This window comes from Chaetodon trifascialis, chromosome 9, assembly GCF_039877785.1.
Source record: "Chaetodon trifascialis isolate fChaTrf1 chromosome 9, fChaTrf1.hap1, whole genome shotgun sequence".
Taxonomy (NCBI): domain Eukaryota; kingdom Metazoa; phylum Chordata; class Actinopteri; order Chaetodontiformes; family Chaetodontidae; genus Chaetodon; species Chaetodon trifascialis.
The window spans coordinates 21,982,871-22,003,773 of record NC_092064.1 but is presented as its reverse complement, the minus strand read 5'-3'; the positions used below and the strand labels follow the sequence as shown (position 1 = coordinate 22,003,773).

General features: G+C 43.5%; 1 protein-coding gene across 3 annotated transcripts; it reads right to left on the bottom strand.

Moving 5' to 3' along the window:
• Positions 1 to 441: 441 nt before the first annotated feature.
• Positions 442 to 20,628, bottom strand: LOC139336299 (zinc finger and BTB domain-containing protein 16-A-like). 3 transcript variants are annotated; one of them, XM_070970355.1, is made up of 8 exons: positions 20,529 to 20,628; positions 18,038 to 19,310; positions 15,095 to 15,192; positions 13,155 to 13,262; positions 12,729 to 12,815; positions 5,095 to 5,265; positions 3,822 to 3,989; positions 442 to 3,074 (listed from the first exon to the last, which is right to left on the bottom strand). In XM_070970355.1, the coding sequence occupies exons 2-8, from the start codon at positions 19,213 to 19,215 to the stop codon at positions 2,845 to 2,847; spliced, it is 2,040 nt and encodes a 679-aa protein (XP_070826456.1). In that variant the 5' UTR covers positions 19,216 to 19,310; positions 20,529 to 20,628; the 3' UTR covers positions 442 to 2,844. The 3 variants fall into 3 exon arrangements, with proteins under 3 accessions (XP_070826456.1, XP_070826457.1, XP_070826458.1); XM_070970356.1 differs by lacking the exon at positions 13,155 to 13,262; XM_070970357.1 differs by lacking the exons at positions 12,729 to 12,815; positions 13,155 to 13,262.
• Between the last annotated feature and the right edge of the window lie 275 nt (positions 20,629 to 20,903).

The following is a 20,903-nucleotide window of genomic DNA, read 5'->3' as shown; positions in this document are numbered from 1 at the left end:
AATCCCACAAGGGGGAATTTGTGGTGTTAAGCTGCAAAGGGGATCATGCAATAGTAAGAAGTATCAGTAAAAAAATGTGAATTATGTAAATAATATAATCAGTAAGTGCAGTGATGGATGGATAAAAGCTTGAAATTATTAGCTACAACTAATGGATTAGTGGTCAAAATAGGTAAAAGCAATGGATAAATGGTTGAAACCCTCAGCTGCTGAAAGTCTGCAAACTTGACCAGAACTCAACATGGAGAGTTCAGTTGTATGGAAAAGTTATCCCCAACATATCCACGTGTATATAATCAACTGTGTTTGAAATCAGTTCAAATGAACACATCTGGAATGTGATGTTGGTGTAGATGAAGGGGTGAGTTGGGGGCCGTGGGGGACGCACAGAGTTCCACCATTGAATGAAGACAGCAGAAGCAATAGGCAAATGAGACTAGATGCATAAAATAGTAACTTGTTTTATTCTTTTTTTAACCATGCCACCGAACACTGACGCATACAGAGTTGTGCCTGAATCCACACTGAGAAAACACTTTCACACACTGTGTTACAAAGCTGTAATGAAGAGGGATTTTACTGCACACATGGCAAGAAGAACAACCCTGATTGGATACCAGTTCGAGCTTTGATCTGGCCCTGAGGTAGACAGACATTGACATAATCTAAACAATGCTAATCACATCCTTCTAGGACACATCAAATAAAAGGACATCTGCATTATCACAACATAGAAAGATCAAAGAAAAAACCCTTTTCAAACAAAAGTGCTCTATTTCTTTTGGTCCACCAAGGAAATCCAGTTATAGTGCATGTTCATGTAGAATAGATACAGTGAATGTGTGTTTTCATGGCACTGAGTGCTGTTGGCTACTTAGGAAGGCATTGGTAATGCCCACAGACGCCAAGTTTTGCTGCACACACTGTTTTCATCCAAAGATCTCAGCCCATTGTCACTTTGAAGGGAACAATTTGATGCAAGTTCCAAGCAAGTTTTGATGTAAAAGTACACGCTTGTCTCAGTTTATCAGCCACTATCACAGTATGTTGCTTCCAGTTGCAATGTTCAGACGAAGTGGATCTACATGGCAGTCTATCTTTAATTAAGTAACAATAAACAAACACCCAGGAACAACTACCAATAGCACAGACCCATGTACTCAAGCACATCAATGCTCTACTTATAAAAGAGGCACAAGGGAGGGATCTTAATCAAATCAGAGACTTATAAAACACACACATAAAGATGTTTCTCAAATCATACCAAATGTAAACAGATAGCAAATTACTGTAATACAAAAATACAACATGTTTAAATCTATAAGGCCTGTGTTAGGCTCACATAAGGGAATAACATACCATGACAGTTTGTACATTACAGCTACACTATAACTGACAATAACCTGCTCATAGTGATTCAATGTCAGAATTTTCTTTTCAGGTTTAGTAAAAAAAAAAACAAACCCAACAACGTCTTTTCATGTTTTCTTCAGTTTTCTCTTAGAAAATTCTGATTCTGTGATTTTTATAAGACATCTATATATAGTTAATGATAAAAAACTACACATAAAAGCCATGTTGAGGCTGTTCGCATTTTTTTACACACTGTTTGACCATTTAAAGTATGATGTATTTGTTAGAAAATTAAAACTACGAATGGATGAATAATTTGCAGTAGGGCTTAAACAAACGGTGAAAAGTGAGGAGAGGTAGAGCTCGCTCTACTAGAATCATCCCAAGAGACGCCGACTGTGTGATGAAGACCAGCACATATTTGGTAACAAATAAACAACATATAAATAGCAAAACCTATTGCATTGCAAGAGAAACTCAAATTGTAAGCCAGCTACCTCGAAACAATAACACCCACTGCAAGAAAGACAAGGCAATTAAAGAGATCAAGCTTATGAGGTCAAAACGTGGCAGCCATTCAAGTAAAACATGCAGAAAATAAACAACTCCAAAATAAAAATCCAACAGCAGGAAAAAGAAACAAACAAAAAAAAACTGAGAGGTCACAGGAATTTAGAGGAGAAAACGTCGCAAAGTTCAGCCAATCAAGCCTTCGTGGAATTATTTTCAATGTCTTACTGCACAATCATAGGAGACGACTCAGGTTTGCCTGATGGTTTAGCGATCAATCACAAAAAGCTCCTGCTACACATACAGGTCAGCAGGCGCAGCCATCGTGGCGTTGATTTTAACCACAGTGGATCCTTTAGAGATACACTTATTATCAAAAATGTGTGTGTCTGTGTATGTTTGTGTTCACTAGGGCTGAAACAATAAGACGTCGGGAAACGAATGTCAGCAATTTTGATCGACGGTTTATTTAAGTGGGTTTTTTAGGGAAAACGGGAAGTATTCCTGGCTTCCTCCTCCTCCTTTTCAAAATGTGAGAATTTGCTGCTTTTCTGTTTCATATCGTTATAAACTGAATCTCTTTGGGTGGGACTGTTGGTCGATTATTTGAAGATGTCACTAAACTGTTGGTGACTGTTTTCTGACACGTTTCAGACTGAACCATTTATCACTTTGTAGTAAAAATGATCTAATTGATGCTTAAACTAATCATTAGTAGCAGCCCTAGTGTAGCGCGTACACACATTTGTATTCGTGCTTGCATGTCTCTGATGTCAGGTAAAAACCTTGTATCTCCCAAAATGGCAACTTCCGACAATGCATTTTTCAGTTTATCCAAAAAGAGTCTGATTTTTTTTTTAAACCCACAGAGAACATGTAATCTTTCAGCATGAAAAAACAGCAACATTGGAGCTACGAGGTTTTCACCCAGCAGTGACTGTGCGTGTGTGTGTCAGACTGTGCGTGGGGTCCAAGTCCTGCTCAGACGTAACAGACATACAAGTAAGTCTTTTCTATCCTCCAGTCCGCCGGCACGTCCTCCGGTTTGTGGCCCTTCATGTGCTTCTGCATGGCGGCCAGGCTCGGGCAGAAGTCCTGGCAGATGGTGCACTGGTACGGAGACGCTCCGTTGTGAGTGCGCAGGTGCTTGATCATAGCCGAGTAGTCTCTGGACCGTTGGTGACACAGCTTACACTCGAATGGCTTCTCACCTGAAAAATTCAACAATAGAGCATTAACCTTGTAGACCCGGAGTCAGAGGTCCGCCAGGTGAAACGGGATTCACCTTGATTGCAGTCCACTGTACTTGTTGTGGTATTGTGTGTTTGTGCACGAGGAGCAGGCCGATATCGGTTTGCCTTCAGTTTGATATTAGATATTGGCCAGTCGGCGTCATTCGCTGCAAATACGACCGAGGTTTGTCTCTGACCTCAGCAAGGAATCAGATAGCAGTCAGTAAAATGTAACCTGAAATAAAATGCAGACTTGCATTTTAATGATTTCATTCAATGATTCTATATAGAAAATAATTAAATATGAAGGCTCTCAGTAAGTTTCCTCTCCCATTAAATAACTTTAGAAGCTGTTAAAGCATCAAAATTTAGTGGGTTAGGATTTAGTGGATTCAGTCTCAATTTCGATAAAGTCCTTAACGCCCTTTATCATAAATGCAGTTATTTCACTTATTCACATATTTATGTAGGACACACAACAGTCCCATGAAAAGACCAAAGCCTTAAATGCATGAGTCTGACTGTAGTTCAGTACTTTGTCTGTGGCACTCAGCCTCAAGCCAGTTTGTTCAGTGTGAACACATAAATCTTTAAAAACAGGTCATAAATAGATAGTTGCAATTTTTCAAAAAGAAGTCATTTTCTGAAAAGTTTTTAGCAAATGTTACTCAAACAGGAGACAAAAATAGATCTGTGGGGGACCATGTCATGTCTCTGAGCTCTCACCTGTATGTACACGGTAGTGTGTTTCTAGCTGGTGTTTGAGGCTGAACCTCTTCCCGCAGCCGTTGCACTCATAAGGCTTCTCTCCTGTGTGGATGCGTTTATGGCCCCTCAGCGTGCCGTCGTCTCTGAAGCAGCTCCCGCAGAATTCACACTCAAACGGGTGATCGCCTGAAAGCACGGCCGTGTCGCAACAGCAGCAGCCACAGCACCAACACAGCCCATTATCATGAGATCGCATTAGTGGCTAACTTTATCCTTGGCACGACATGGTATGGTGCATATGTAGCTGCTTAGGTCAAATAGTCACAGAGCCCTTTCTGCACATGCATATGGAGCAGGGAAATGATGTGCTTTCAGACGTTGCTAATGTTATGACATGAGGACACTCCTCTTGGCTGTCTGCTAATAGCTAATAAAAGTCTTCCAGGCATGTGCTGCTCTGTTCTCTATACTGTAGTTAATCTATTTCTCTCCTAGGCTGAGGGTTTGACTCATCTCCAATGACCTATGTGCCTCATTATCTCAGTGTCCACAGCAACAGCCAAGTCAGAGGATACATTGCTCTCCTCATTACAGGCCGATTCTCCCCAATCCCCCACCCCACTGTGGAGCAGATGACATTTACAAAATGTTACTTCCAAGCAGAATGGCATACAAACAAGATACGCTGCCATGGCCAAAACTCCCTTCACTTCTGTCTCTTCACATCAATTATGTATTTCTCCTGTCTAGACATCAAGCAGTCGTGACAGCTGGGAGTGTTATTTAAGGTAAAAGAAGAAAGGGGGACATCTTTTCAGTAAATATCTCTCCGTCTCCTGCGGCACTAAGACTCACCCTCGGTAGAACACACAGACAAGTCATTTCCATTTGCTTTTCCTTCAATATTTATTTGGGTTTCCTCTATCATTTTGGGTGAACCACACTAGAACTGACAGCCGTGAATTGCAGAAGCCCAAAGGCTGTCTAAGAACCCAAAATATAAACAGGATGAAATTGCCCAAAATATGCACCGGCCATAACGGTACAGTGCTGTCATCAGAGAGGTGAGTCATCTTATGGAGAAGGGAAAAGAGGGTGGGAGAGGATGCATGCAAATTGACTAAAACCTTAAAGCCAGTAACCTAAGGAAATTAACCCATATACAAAAATAAATGCAGCCGTCTGTGTCCCTTTTCCAACATATGCATGCATTTGGCACCATGTGTTTATGTTTTGTGACAGGAGATAACGCTACAGATAGCGATAATGGTGCAACCGATCCGTCTCTTACCCGTGTGCGAGCGCAAGTGTCTTTTGAGGGTAGTGTGGCTGGGGAAGGGGCGCTCACAGTGGCTACAGATGTAGCTGTGCATGCCTGCGTGGACCTCCATGTGCTGCTGCAGGGCCTTCTGGGTCTGGAAGCGCTTTGCACACAGCAGACAGAACACCGCCATGTCAGTCCCTGGAGAACGCACAAGACACAGACACAGTTATTTCAGTACCATACACAGACAGGGCCTTAAGTGGGGAAACTGGGTCACTTCAACTTTGTGTGAGTCCTCTGAGGGAAAAGCTTCTTTCAAAGAGCAAGTGCCTCTACCTAAACTAACTCCCCTAAAAGCCCAGAGGCACTTTCAACTGTGAGTCTTTATACGTTCTATTTTAAACCATGAAAGTCATTGTTTTCTTTAAGAGTTTCCCACACAATGCACAGCATGCCAATCACACAATCAATGGCTCCTTCCTGGTGTGTTAGATGTGTAATTATTCTCTTCATTCCCCATCAGGAGTCAGCTCCAGCCTGTGAAGTCCTCTGTCTCTGTGCTCAAAGAGCGGCTGATAGTAGCTCCACCCTAAATGATGCCTACACTATGCGCTCTGTGCAGAATGTTAAGTAGTGATATCAAGCCATTAAAGGCAGGACTGCAGGAAAAAACACAATCCAGTTTAATCCTGTGTGTGACCTGGCATCTCTTCGGGGCTGCTTTCCTGTTGCACAGAGTGTGGAGAGGAATACAGATAGGGAGACGCTGGCAGGGTAGCTCAAGTCAAAATGGCTATGTGAAGAAGATCCATTGGCTGTCATACAGTCAACACTTGATCTACAGGCTACATACGCCAGCACTCAAATCCGTTCTGGCATTCACACAGATGCAAATTCATATGTGTAGTAAGACTGAGGGACTGGTTAATCAGCAGCATTGGACATAACACTGCATGTCCTGGAGAGTAAGGCTTTAATGTGAGATTATGAGGTCCTTATTTCTCTGTCTGTTCAGGTTGCAGATCATTTACAATGCTAGCAGGTCCCATTGCTCCTGACTCAGATTCAATCAGACATCTCCAGCGGAGGATCATTAGTAAACAGAGGACTGTGCCAGCACTTCATTGGAATTCAAGTGGGGTTGCTGTGTCGCATTTAAAATGCAGTCTGATGAGGTCCACTAAATCAAATCATTTGTTACTGTTATTGAAGTGCCTTGAGGCAACTGGCAATTAAATTGGAATTAACGCAGGGAAAGGGATACAGCACACTCATACTAAGAGGGAAGAGTGTCAGACACTTGCTTTAGGTACTATCAAGTTAACAGACAAGCCTGTTCAAAGTAGAAAGAAAAAGAAACAAATCAAGCAAATTCACATTTTCAGGGATAAATCAGAAACATTCACTGTGTATTTACTAAGCCACGTATCACAGTTTGCTCAAACAAAGCAAGACGCCTTTTTAGACTTCACATTTCACGGACAAGTACAATTTGGCACAGAAGCACAAAGCCCTTTCTTTGAAATTATAGTGCTCCTTTTTGAATCTAGTTTTGAAAATTTCCCCCTGAAGCAGCGCTAATAGAACTGATCATTCGTAATCATTAACAGAGAGAAGACAGGATGAAAGACATTCCCTGATCTTAACAATCCTGCAGGGAGGCGATCCGGTGTAATGAACTGCACCTGTTCAGAGGCTTCAGCCTGTGGACTTTTGCACAAAGGGCACACAATGAGGTTCAGGCCCTCATTGACCAAGCCCATTAGTCATAGGCTCCTCACGCAACTCCTACAATCCCTGTCTTTATGCTGTCGCCTAATGACCAAGGCCCTTTCTCACCCACGGATCACAATATTTTAGTTGAAGACAAAAGACCCTCCATTCTCAACGCCTCTGCGCCCTCCCCACTCCCCTTATCCGCTGACCATACAGGAAATCCTTTCACCGTCTGACCGGCTTCACTTTCTGCCTGAGTCATACCTAACTAACGCCAGTTCACTGTGCAGTGCAACAGTGGAGTCTGGATAATGATCTATCTAAAGACATTTCAGAGGCATAAAATGCAGTCTCTGCATGACCTGTGGTGTGGAGCCTTGATCCACTTCAACCAGTTTCTCTGGTAATATTTGCTGCCGCCAGCAGGGGGAGTGCTTTCTGTTCCAATGTGTCCAGGTTAGTTCAGCTGCAGGCAGAGCCCTCAACCAACTGAATAACATATTATCCACCTTGTAGATACTTCAAAGCTACTTAAATCAATCCTCTCTCCACTCTCTCCTTATTAACTATCATATATTGTAAATGCTTGTTTCGGTGCAGCCTGCGTACTTTGTTCTGTCTGCTCTGAAAGTTTTAACATCCCAGTTTCTTTGTGCTGGTAAAGCCTTACTCCCTGACACACTCGCAGACTCTTACAGATGTATATCCTGATCCCTCTGTCACCAACAATACTGAAACTTGAGTAAAGAAATATGACAAATATTCTGTCACAAGAATCTCACTCTTGATCTCAGGTTGACACACGGTGACAACAGCTCAGCAGTCGTTTTCGGTTTTATTCTGCGCAGCCGACGCTGAAAATAAAAATAACAAATAATATCTTGAAGTGTAAACAAGAACCTTCGGAGGCAGGGAAGTGTTTGTATGTGTTAGTGGTGGCATTTCGCCTTGCTGCGCTCTGTTAACTTTTCAAACAAAAAGGATTTGCAGTTGTAGAGTTTTCCAGTAAGCTTTGGTAATAAGTGCAGAGGAGCTTCTTTATGAGAGAATAAGCCCTAAAGTTGGCTGTCATTGCCCCCTGCTTTCTCACCCTTAACCAGACAATGGGCTTGGGATTTGGGTTTTAAGGCACAGGATGACCCCTGACCCTTGGTCCTCAATGGGGTAAATACCATGTAATCAATGGTATTCCTCAAAGGCTGGAGAGTTGACTGAGCATTGTGTTTAGTGGGAGGGAGCCTTAACGGTGGGAGTAATGATTTACTTTAAAGCAATTCGGCCATGAGGCAGAAATATAAACATTTACTGTGTTCATTACATTACTGAGCTGCTTGTCTAATGTACAATGAGGCTGGTAATTTTAGACGGTTCAAGGTTGTTATGCTATTTCATCATATCTCCATGTGTATACTCATGTGATTAAACATGGTCTGCCTTCATACATCTGCCACTTATTCAGTCCAACCGAGGTGGGAGCCAGCCACGCTCTCACGCTGCCTAAGAAACAAAACCATGTGTCTAGGCAACCAGATAGGATCATGGTCCTTGTTGGGGTGAAGTGTTCAAGCTAATCCCTTCATTCACAAATAAGCGCAGCCTGTTTCTTTTCAAGCGGCAAACAAAAGTTTTCCCACCCTGAGAATCTGGGAGTAAACCCACTGCAAATTGAACAAGAGATTGTATTGAGAGACGATGGCAAATCTGTATAATTTCTTCTGTGTTATTCTTCACTTCAGGGTCCAATTAAACTGATTGATTTGTGAATAATTTGTCTTTTATAGTTGCTGAAATATATGGAAACAAAACATTTAATTTTAACTGTAATTTGGCAAATAATTGCCATTATGTAACACTTTATATGAAAGTGCACACATTCACCAGTGACTAGCTGCTTATTAGCATGTATATTAGCAGCACATTGGCTCTTTATTAGTCATTATAAAGCACTTATTAATACCTTATTCTGCATGACCACATTCTACAGCTAAGGAAGGAAAGTGATTTTAATAACCTAACAACAACCATGAGAATAGGGCATTACTAAATGCTTCATAATGACTAATAAAGAACCAATATGCTGCTAATATGCATGATAATAAGCAACTAGTTGATGCAGAATAGGAGTATCTTAATATAAAGTATTACCTTGCATTATTTTATTAAATGCTAGCAGAAATGGATCTATTGAGGTATTTGTTTTGGTAGACAGCTAAACAAATCTGCTGGTGCTATCAAAAGTGGAAGGAGTTTCAAACAGATTTCACAATTTAGAGTATTACATCAATGTTGATCATGTCCAGCTAGAGTATGCGTTGTAAATACTCTGTAAACTATGTTTTAAAGCCCTGCTCAGTGTACATACTTTGTGCTCTCTATCTACCCGCTCACTGATATGACTCTGTTAAACAGAGCTGTGCAGGCTATATTATGTGCTGGACCTCACATGACCCTGTGCATTCATGCTACCGTAAGTGTTCATGCAGACAGCTCCCTGCAGATGTAGCAGCTCCAGAAGTACACACACACACACACACAGAAACGCTACAGTACCTTAAACAACCCCGGGCGCTCATCAGTAGACTGCTAATCTACCCGAGTGAGGAACAACCGACTTAATAATTAATGCAACAAGAGATACGTTGCTCGTGTTTAACCACCATTCCATGGATCGGTTCATTGAGGTCACACACTCATTCGCCTTGATTCCTAGAATGTTGACCATATTTTCTCTATCCACTATATTTCACTCTACTTGAAATGACAGGGCATCCTGAGGCTTTGTGTATCATGACAGTCAGTGCAAATAAATACTGGGGGCGCAGTGGCCAAACAGAGCACAGTTCAATTCAGTTTAAGGCTTGTATTAACAGGCGGGTGCAGTATGATGACGGACACGCAATTAGGCGAGCTAAAAGGTCTGCATCAAGAGGGCTGCATTATAAAGCCTGAGCTGTATCTGAATGGACTACAGGACTGTTTAATTAGGGCTCAGACAGAAGGTAATATTATTCACTTGATGAAGCAGCCTGTAATGTGTGGAAACCACAGCAGTGCAGCTGCTGTGAGTACACAAAGGCAGCACTCTTATGGCCTTTGCCTTGAAGGCAAGGTGGCAGAATGGTCGGCCAGCATGGTTTGAAGCAAATACAGTCGATTTCTGTGCGTGCTGTAGATAAGCTACCATCCTGGGTTTTCCAAAATTGAAAGCTTGGTGCCCCAGAGCCTTGACTTGCACTGATGAAACAAACCCCTTTGTTGTGAGAGCAATTCGGAGACAGTTCCATTCTTTTATTTTGGGCACTGACAAGTAGGTCAGAGGAGACTATGACAGTGCTGTGGTGAGGAGTAAACAGCAGCACATGATGTTGTTTTCCTCTCAGTCCTGGCATCTAACACCAGCAGCAATCCTTTTGCCCTCAGGAAGTCCTCACATACCCCCTACCCCCTTCCCTTCCCACAGTCCGCTCCACCCCCAACCCCCCTTCCCCCCACCCCCCTCTTTGATCTCTAACTTCAGCAACCCACGGCCATTCACCTCTGACATATCAAAATGGTTAGAGACTTTCACTGTAGTCAGCGTTGCCAAATTGCTTCAGAGTAAGGTCCCCCAAAAGTAGTATTATTTCCCCTCTGGAGGAGGTGGACAGCAGTGTCGCAGCTGCTGAGGTCTGACAAGTGTTAATCTGCTAAGAGGAAACTCATTTGGCTCACTGGTTATGCCACATGGCAAATTAAGCTGAGACTGCGTGATCAGCACTGAAGATCCTGTGTTTTTAGGGGAAATGAAATGCAGGTTGTAAATCTTTGCATGGAGTTGGAGCCATGTCATAGTTTCCCCACATAACCTCAACACGGCTGATTAAATTACCTGTAACTCATGTCAGTGTCTGCTGCGAGAGTTACAATAAGTGTCAGTAAAAAGGGTCATGCGTCACAGCAGACCGAGCTGAGATCAAGACAAAATGAGAGAGTAATGCCCTCCTGTATCCTGCTCCAGATGCACTGCCAAGCTGAAACCGAGCTCTGGATGTTTACAACTCGGGGAGATGAGGGTAGAAACTTCTGGGCATCGTTAACACCCCCTCCATGTCCACATTCATTAAGTATTCATACTGTGTGTGCCACCTGGAGTTACAGTTACATGCCAATGCTCCAGAGAGGGTTATCACCTTTCTCTGACAGTAGCAGAAAAGGTGTGGATTCAGACACTGTCAGGTATATATACCATCTGACAACAATACAGCTTTTTTTCACTGTCAAACACGTGATGTTAAATCTTTCTCACTTCAAGCTAATGGGGTAATATACAAGAGTAAAGAGTAAAGTGCCACTACAGGGCATACTTACAAAGGCTTTAAAGGTTGTCAGTAATGATTTTATCAGTGGCAGTTCACTAGTTTTCAACGCTTTAAAGAGCCGTGTAGAGCTAGGTTATAATAACAACTCGCCAGGTTGTGAGTTTATATTAACTGACTCATATTATCAGTATTTTCACAAAGCTGAAAACTGGGTCATAGACTTGTCTGCTTTAAAATAGGGCTGGAGCTAACCATTATTTTGTTTTATTTTTCCTGATCAATCAATTAGTCATTGGTGATTTGATGGTCCATAAAATCTGAAATATGTCTCATAGTTCCCCAGAGCCTAGGGTGATGTTTTCAAAGTCCAAAAATGGCAAAATATTAATTTCACTTGACATTGACATTACAGAGGCTGGAAACACAACATATTTGCTTAGAAAATTGCTATAGTTGTAATATTTGCAGATTGATCAACTGATTAATCAACTAATCATTTAGCTACTTCAAAATAAACTGACCAGCCTTAAGATATAAATGATATTGTAAATCATTAAAGGTTTTATTTACTTATTATTGCTCATGTTGGAGGTTTCTTTCAAAATGTGTCAGGGGTCAACTCAGCAGAGTTCTTCCTAATTAGTCAAAGAGCTAAAAATACAAAGGAGGCCATGTTGGCAGAGAAAATACGCAAAACATTCTGATATTTATTCATGTTTATGGATTATTACTGACACTTTGATGTACATAGTTTTATCTAAACTTGTGTGTTGAGAGTTAACATTTGTTTTACATATTTTATTCAGTTTTAGGAATTTCTTATGTTTTATGTATCTTCAGTTTAAGTCTGTGTGCTGTGTTTCTGCTGCAGGGATAATAAAGCTAAAGTTGATAAGAAGTTTGAATTAATTACTTATTAACCATCAATGAGGTCATTGCTGATGATTTAGAAACAAATACTACTCTTGACATGCGCCTGTTATCTTGATTTCATAGATTCTGTTGAAAAGGTTATAAACTTAATCTTCCTTGTTTTCTATATCGTCTTCCTCTTGCTAGAAATACTTGCGTATGTTTACGTAACGTGCGTATGTTTTGAAAAGTGCTGCCACGTGAGTTAAGTTCGCAGGGATGTTCCAAGCCATAAGTCACCATCCCATTTCATTACTTAAAAGAAATTCATTCACCCTGATGCCAAATGTTAATACCAGACATCCATTGGACAAAAAAAAAGTTTAATAAAATTTTCTCGCTGGAAAACAAAAGATGTTCATCTTGTTGTTGAGTGTAAGTGTAAATAAATCCACAGGCGCTCTCAGACGGGAGGTGAGCATAGTATGTCTGTGAAACTGTAATGCTGGAGCTGTAAAGCAACGGCTGTGGCAAAGTGGCATGCAGTGGGTCTGAATGCCAAGAGATATTAGTGGGTGATATGTGAGAGGGCCTCCCACCTCCCTGTTGATAAATTATGGAGCATCATGACAGGAACAGTTTAACCCAGCCAGCATGACAGGCAAGTTTAGAGCCATGATCACAAGTACTGTAGTCACGGCTTACTCGACAGCTCGATGCATGCTGCCCGGGTTAAACATAATGATTGTGTGTGTGTGGAGGGCGCGTTAGTGCATGCACATGTTTGTAAAGTACCTGTGTGTGTTTGCCTGTGGGCTTCCAGAGCATCCTCTGAGGAGAACGTTGCTCCACACTGATCACACACCAGCGCCTCTGCAGGAGCTGCGGATAAAATCAAATTTATAAGAAGGCGTCTCGATCAGACATCAACAGGTGCGTTTGTAATTGCAGAATAAGTCTGTTAATTTAGCGTTTAAAGGGAACTGTGGCAAAAGCAGCAAGAGTGGAACAAAGGCGCCCCATTTCAAAAGTCACCAAAGAGCCTCGCTTGTCACACACTTGCTCTTTTCAGGTGTTAACACAAGGAAGCAAATGCGCAGAGTACAATGGAGCAGAGGAAAGCGCCATAAAAACACAACTCAGGACAAACAAAAGCACCAGACAGGGTGCAACGGCCCTTCTTCTTGACAAAAAAGAGCCGAGCTGAAGAGTTTTATTTACCGTGCCCTGTTATCAGTCTCTGAACAGTGAGCAGACTGTCTGCCTGAGAGGCCACAGAAGGACTGGGTGTTCTCTCTACAGCAGACGCTTCCCGCCTACGGCACATCCCTTTATCAAAAAAAAACAGTTCAGAGTCAACACCCCAAATCCCATCGCATACACTGTAACTACAGTTCCCAGTTCACCTTTGGAATGCCCTTGTCTATTGTGATGAAGACATGAAAGAGACAAGTATGCATACTGCTTGCAGAAATGTTCAATCCTCGTTCTGCACTCACCTCACACCTGCACAGACAGGCACATAGGACAGATATGCACACATGCACACACATTCTGTCTCACACGCGCACACACACAGCTGTTTGGATGTGGGTTGGCTCTCACAGAGATGTAAATCGGTTGCAGATCCATACTGGCCCAGGGCTCATTCACTGATCTATTTTCTGCTCAGCTGGCTTTAAATGAAGTTAAAATGACTCATTAAAACACCCACAAGCTTTGGGAACTCTGAGCGCTACAGCCTAAATGTGGTCCTCTTTCAACTCTTACGATGCCTCTATACACAGACACTGTGCCACTGTTCCTCTTGCTGCATACAAATAACAAAAAAGCCCCAATCTGTTCATTTCTAAAAACAACAGTTTTTGAAAACAAACTGTGACTGTTTTGGAGCTGTGCGTTTTGTTACACAGAGCAAAAAATAAAACTTGGTAGAGAGTAGTCTTATATAGTAGTAACACAAGAGCAATGTTGTAGATCCTGATGTTGTGTGACGCTGTCCAGTGTGGTGTGTTGTGTTGTGTAAGATTGTGTGATAAGGGAAGAAGAGAACATAGTGCATTGTCTTGTGCAGTCAAAGGCACGGAGTGTGCTCTCATCCATAAACCATCAAACTGTCTCCAGACGCGGCTGCAATCGTCCTCCATCAAAACACTTTGTCTGGCATACCAAAATAAGAGCCAGCATCGAGCTGAATACCAAATCAGCCCATTAGAGCAGTGGAGCACTCGCTCCTTAGCAACCAGTGGGATCTAAGGCTGCTATACCGAAATACACAGTGACAAAGAAATGAGATCCACATCTCTCTCTTTTTTTTTTTTTTTTGTAGTATTATGGGCTGACACATTGGGATGGGGAGAGTTTATGCAAAAAATTCAAATTAGGTTAAAGGTGCCGCTGTGGTGGATGTCGCTGCGAATTGAAAATCAAAGCGTGTTGTCGGGGTCTGGGAGCAGTGCTAGACAACACGCGTGTTTAGGGTTATGTGGAGGGTACAGAGGAGGAGAAAGGGACGACTCAGGTGAAGTTTAAAGACGCAGGTTCTCCCTCATCTGTCAGCAGTATGTCATTCCAGAACAATCCTCAGAGGGAAGGCGGAGAGGACAGGGACCTCGCCTTGTCTATACACATATACCAACTGAGGTTTCTGTTTTAGTTTCATTTTTAGTCCCTGATCTCCCCCCTCCAACCCCCCTCCTCCCCCTCTGCTCCTCTTTCTCTATTTTGGATAAAGTAGCTGGGAGAGCAGTCAGGTCTGATTAAGTCTGCATTTGGGTACAGTGTGTTCCTGGACACACATCTGCGAGCGAGCCATCACACACGCTTCGGAACACTGGCAGAACACCCAGGCCTGCCGGCAGCTGATGATGTCATCACTCAGAAGGGGCAGAGCTGGCGAGCTGCCAGACTCTCCGAAAAAACACAGAAAGGATTCAAACGGAGGGAGAGAGAGGGAGAGGAGAGGGAGGGAGATGTACACAGACCTAAGCATGGAAAAGAAAGCATGATCCAAGTATTCGGAGCAGCACTAACTGGGAGGAGGAGGAGGGGGAGGAGGAAGGGGGTTGTAGTATGAACAGGTGCATTTGAAAGGCCGCACTATCAAGAGGCTTCAGAAGCACTGAATACTCTGAGATGAGAGTGCGAGAGTTACTAAGTACCTGTATGAGACAGCATGTGCATCCGCAGCCGCATGCTGTCCTGGAAGTGTTTGCCACAGTATTCACAGCCGTGGCCCTTCTCCTCATTATGCAGCCTCCTGTGGAAAGACAAACACTAATGTGAGCATGTTAAGAGAGACGAGAACAGAGCGAAAAAACGCACTCGTAATAATAAAAGTATCTCGGTTCTGTGCCTTTTTTCTCCTTTTCTGTAAGGTCTCCCAAACCCAGAAGCATCATTGTCCCCGTAACAAGAGGAGCATGTTTTAATTCCGGCAAGAATCCCTCACTGAATGCAACATCATTAGTGTAAGAGGCCCTTGGAGTTGTGAATCACGACGCATGAATGCTAAAAGAACACAGACAATAGGATATCTGGCTAATTTCAGAGTGCAGACATACGCGTGCCTCCACCCGCCAGCATTGCAAGACACTGGGCATGCACACACAAACGCACACACTAAGTACGTGCATGCAAACTCACATCTCACAGCAGCACGCACACACACTTCTCCTGCAATGAAAAGGAGAAAAGAAGATGATTCGCTGAAGCTCTGCCGGCAGCAAAACCTATCATATCATATCACACACATCCAAGCATGCAAGGCATCTGTACTGTTATCCTTACATCACCCCGCGAACAGCAGAGAAAATGGCCTCAGAAGAGTCCACGATGAAACACGCTCAGTGGTCAAAACAAATCCAGAGATGGAATTTAACACATGTGAAATCCACAGTAACATATGAAGGGAAAGAGTCATTTTGGAGCTCGAATTTTTTTGGCTTTTTATTATAAGTTTGAAGATTTGACTGACTTTTAATTTACTTCAGAGTTCATTTGAGACTGAAAAAGCTTTTATTTTGGGTCTTTGGATGGCCCAGCAGTCTGACGTGTCAACCTTGTAACCGTGATGTATAGGATTCCTCTCTTCTCTCCACACATCCTATTTAATAAAAAGGAAAAATACAGCGCGTCCTGGAGGCCCAGAGGCTTAAGGTGGTCACCATATAATCACAAAGATTGAGTCCAGCTAAGGATGTTTGCTGCATTTCATTCCCCAGTGCCCTCATTTCCTGTCTCTACCAAAATAAACACAATAATAAAGACATTTTAAAATCTTATATTATAAATTATAAATTTCATTCCTAAAATGGATACAATGACGATAATAAAAAAAATAATTTAAGAATGCTGAAAACTGAGTTTTCTTTAAACATGCAAAATATCCCTAAAATTTGTTATTCAGCATTAACTACTTGTTTATTGGCTCTTGATTAGTCATTATAAAGTGCCTATAAATGTCTTATCCTGGTGATTGGATTTATTAAGTGTTAGTTTGTTAGATGGTCATTCTTCCTTACTGTCAGTAAGCACTAATTAGGAGGTCATTGAGGGAAAACTCTTATCTAACGACCTGTATTTGTAGAAGATGGTCATGTGGAATAAGGCATTAATAAGTGCTTTATAATGAGCCAATATGCTGCTAATGATGAATATGTGTACCTAAATATAAAAGTTTCAGTAACCTTTAAAATTACCTCAACTGTAGTTTAGATTTTTTGTGCTAATATAAAATTAAAAATACAAACATGAAAAAAATATATGCAGCACGTTTCTAATTTTGCAATATATTTTCTCTATTTTTTGTTTCTTTACTGCTGAAGCAAATATTCGAAACCAAATCTGTTAAATTTCTGTCGGTTTTCATAGTGGAATTGTGCCAGGAGATACTTGTATAACAACACTAGAAAATGTCAATCTGCAGACCAGGTGTATGCTCAGTGACCTGGTTACAGACCTACAGCAACTTCAGCACATCCTCAAGCGGCGCCACCAATGCAAGTCCTTCAACCTGCGGACATCCGCCTGTCTCCATGAGTAAGAAATCACTAAATATCCCACAGGATGCTCCGTTTCACCGGGCGCTTTCAACAAAACTCTGGAGTGGCACGGGGCTGAAATGTCAGCCACAGGCGCGGATGGAGAAAGACTGTGATCCTAATCATGAGTTGGCTGCATATCGGGACTTTTGGCTCACAGACTGTCTTGTTTCTAATGATTAGTGATGAGTCAAACACTGCCAAGCACGCACAGTTCTAAACATCTGCAATCAAGCTAATGAGAGCTGTCATTGAGCTAGTCTAACTTTTTGTGTACAATGACAAAATCTGAACTGACAGGCTCGTAAATAAAGGAGAAATGAGCAAAAAACAGCGGAGCGAGTCGTGAAACAGAAGTTATCCATCATGAAGCTGAAGCGTCCAGCCTGGTCCCCGCTGAGAGGCTCCTCTCTACTGATGCAAAGGAATGCACATCAAAAAGACTCAGAGACAGCCTGTTGTGTGCGGCACGCTTCTGCACAAATAATCAAACAGAATTTAGAAAATCAGGCTTTGTAAATACCGATGTTATGCGACACCAAGGCCTCTTTATATCAAATCCCTCACAAAGACCCGATTCAAACCTTCCCGAGACGTCTCACTGTTAAGACACGAGTGCAGGTGTCCCTGGGAATAAATTAACATATTTGCTGTTGCTCCTTCCAGCTTTTAACTCTCATAGTATTTTAACACGATAGAGGGGCGGGGGATCATAAAGACCAAGTATTCAGCTCAAGACACACATGTCCGACGTTTTTCCTTACAGCATAATCAACTGCTTGGTTTATATTCATCATATCACACGAGCACATGCCTCACATCTTTGATCAGATGCAACATGTTTGTCAGCAGCAGGGTTGTTTTTTACAGCAAAATTGCACCAAAACTCTGCCCTCTTTAGGCTTTAACAAGTGATTCTTAGATTTTGGACCCCCATAGATTCACATTGTCATTTTGTTTAAATTTCCATGATTTGAGATACTGAAACACATCTAAATTTATATTGTAATGCTGCAGGAAAGTGTAACAAATGTGTGTTGATGGATCTTTTGTGCGTGTTACCTGTGCTGCTCCATAGCCTGCCTGCTGTGCAGCTGAAGCCCACACTCGCCACAGCACTGCTGGCCTTGAGCCTGGCCCTCGTGTCTCATTCCAGCGGCAAACTGGCCCAGCCTGCTGAGGAGCTCCCTGTGCAGCAAGCCCTGGTGCAGCAGGCCGCTGTAGGCCCTGGGGTCCAGCGGCACGCCCAGGGACGGGGCCACTGAAACGGACACCGGCAGCATCCCCTCCGCCGTGTGGTTGGAGGGCACAGAGTATATGGAGGCCAGATGCTTCTCAGCAATCCCGGGGAAACAGTCAACAGAGTTCCCCACCACTTGTCCTCCGTCGTCCGGGCTCGTGTGCAGCTCTCGAGCGCTGGTGATCACGCTGCCTCTCAGGGGCGTCCCCGGGCCCTCATCTCTGGGCTGGTCTGACACGCAGCTTCCCTCACCGGTGCTGGAGGACCTGCCCTCACAGCCGTTGGCCTCATCCACCTGCATGTTCTCTGATTTTATACTTCTGGCAGGATCCAGGGATGAGGCCTGGCATAACTCTGCACTGTGGTGCTGAGGCTGCTGGGAACTCTCCATGTCGTCCTCTGTGTCCATCTTAGGGCTTGATTCAGGAGCCGCCTCAGGCTCTGGACCAGGTGAGCTCCTGTCCGTCATGTGGTACAGCGCCAGGTGGTGTAGCGCAGTGGGAGTGGTGCGGGTAGGTCCATCCTGTATGGAATGCTTCTTGGACATCAACATGTGCCTCCAGTGCCTGGCCCGGCTGTGGTCACCGTGGTCTCCGGAGCTGTGATTCCTCACCGCCACCTCCTCGCTCTGCTCTGCCTGGATGGTCTCCAGCACCTTCAGGCACTGCTCCTCCAGGTACTCAATCTCCAGGATCTCAGCGGCGTACAGCAGGTCGTCCAGGTCCTCGGCTGTGGCCTGGAGCGAGGCGGTGTAGGCGTACTCCAGGATCTGCTGGAAGGTCTTGGGGGACAGGAAGTCCAGGGCGTAGCGCAGACTGCTGCGGTGGAACAAGATCTCGAACATTTTGCTGGTGCAGGCCAGGACGGTGCGATGCGCCGGGAACTCCTGGCCGTCCACCGTGATGATGACATCACACAAAGTGCCGGTCAGACGCATCTGATTGGCCCGCTGCAGAAGCGTGCTGGGGTGAGTGGGATTGTGGAGCTGGAGCACACCCATGTTTGTCAGACCCGTATCCACTCGGACCTTCGCTGAGCCCACGCATGAGGTGTGGCTGTCCTGCCTGCTTCACTTGCCTTCAGCTGGTTGTGGGTCTGCGGTTTGGGTGGAGGGGGAGGGTAGAGGATCATTAGTGCCCGTCTGGCTCACAATGTGATATAAAAGGCAGTTAATTATACTCCAGTGTCCACTCCATGGTCAGCCAGGAGGAATACTTAAAAAATAATATTCATCAAAAAAATATCAACTTAAATATATTCTGAGAAACATAACCCCCCCTTGTGATCTCTTCGGGGGTTTTATTTCATGCACTGAACATGTTTATTTATTTTAATTAAGAACCAAAGACAGACAACAGGTCGATAAACGCAAAGCAACAGTTTCCATTGCAGGTGATTAGTCTGAGGTCTCTGAGAGCGGTCACGTCTCTGTAATAACGTCTGCATACTGAGAGGTGACGGTTCAATTTATCAAGCTTCTCTCTCTCTCTCTCTCTCTCTCTCTCTCTCTCTCTCTCTCTCTCACACACACACACACACACACACACACACACTCACACACTCATGTCCTCAACAGGTAGGCCTGCTATTAAACGCCTCAAAAGGCTGATTAGTCCATTTAGGCTGCGCACGTGCATGATTAGATGCGTTAAAGCCAATTAAGCGGCTCCGCTAAAAATCCCTAAATAAGTTATAAAACAATCAAACAGACGAAAGCGTGAAACGGAAGCGCGAGCCTGGCACAGACGCACGTTTCTCCAGCACATTTAAACACCTAAATGACGGCGTGAGTGATGACACGGCTCGGTATGATGATCAGTACTGTCGGACCACTCAGCAGCACCTCGAGTGATGCTGACAGGCTGCATCCTCAACTAACCGCAACATCAGAGCGCATCAGGTGCACACGCACAAATCCACCTTTATTATCCAAACACGGTGCGACAAATGAACGCTCTCCGCGCGCTTATTTGCTGTCTGCTCGGTGTTTGAAGGGACGAGTGCTGTCGGAAAATAAAAGACCCAATTTAGCCAAAAATAGTCCACTGATGTCTGTGCGAAGTGGACAGTCTGCGATACAGCCTGAGCTTAATCAAGTTTGTAAAATCCCAAATCCGGCTGCGGCCAAACTTGAGTCCATTTCCACATGTGTGCTGTGAAAGCAAATTCTAAGAACCCGCCGCAGACTGCCCTTATTTCTAATATTAATTGTTAAAATGAGTCTGAGGCTGAAAAGAAGTTAATCGGAGCGGAATGCAGACTGAAATAAGCAGCAGGAATGAGAAAAGTGGCGGCTGTCACAGTTCTTCTTACCTCTGTCTCCTAACGTCCTCCGCTGATTATCCAGGCAACATCATGGTTACACATTTCACAGTACCCGCTCCAAACTCAGTCCTGCTCCAAGTAAGCAAATCATCACCCAGCCGCGACAGTCAAATCAGTGGAGGAAACGCGGGATTTCCGCGGTGAACTTTCAAAATAAAACCGCTCTTCTGAACCACGTGTTGAAATGTGCCTGAAGGGGCGAGGGTTACGAAGTGGAGTGTTACTCCTAAAGATAGCAAAAAAAGAACCATCAAATTAACTAACTGATTAGAAGAGGAGATGCCCAGTTAATCAGTAACTATGCTGCAAACAAACTCTTGAATTAAGGGTATTTAAGACATTAATTTGGCTTGCAAGAACTTA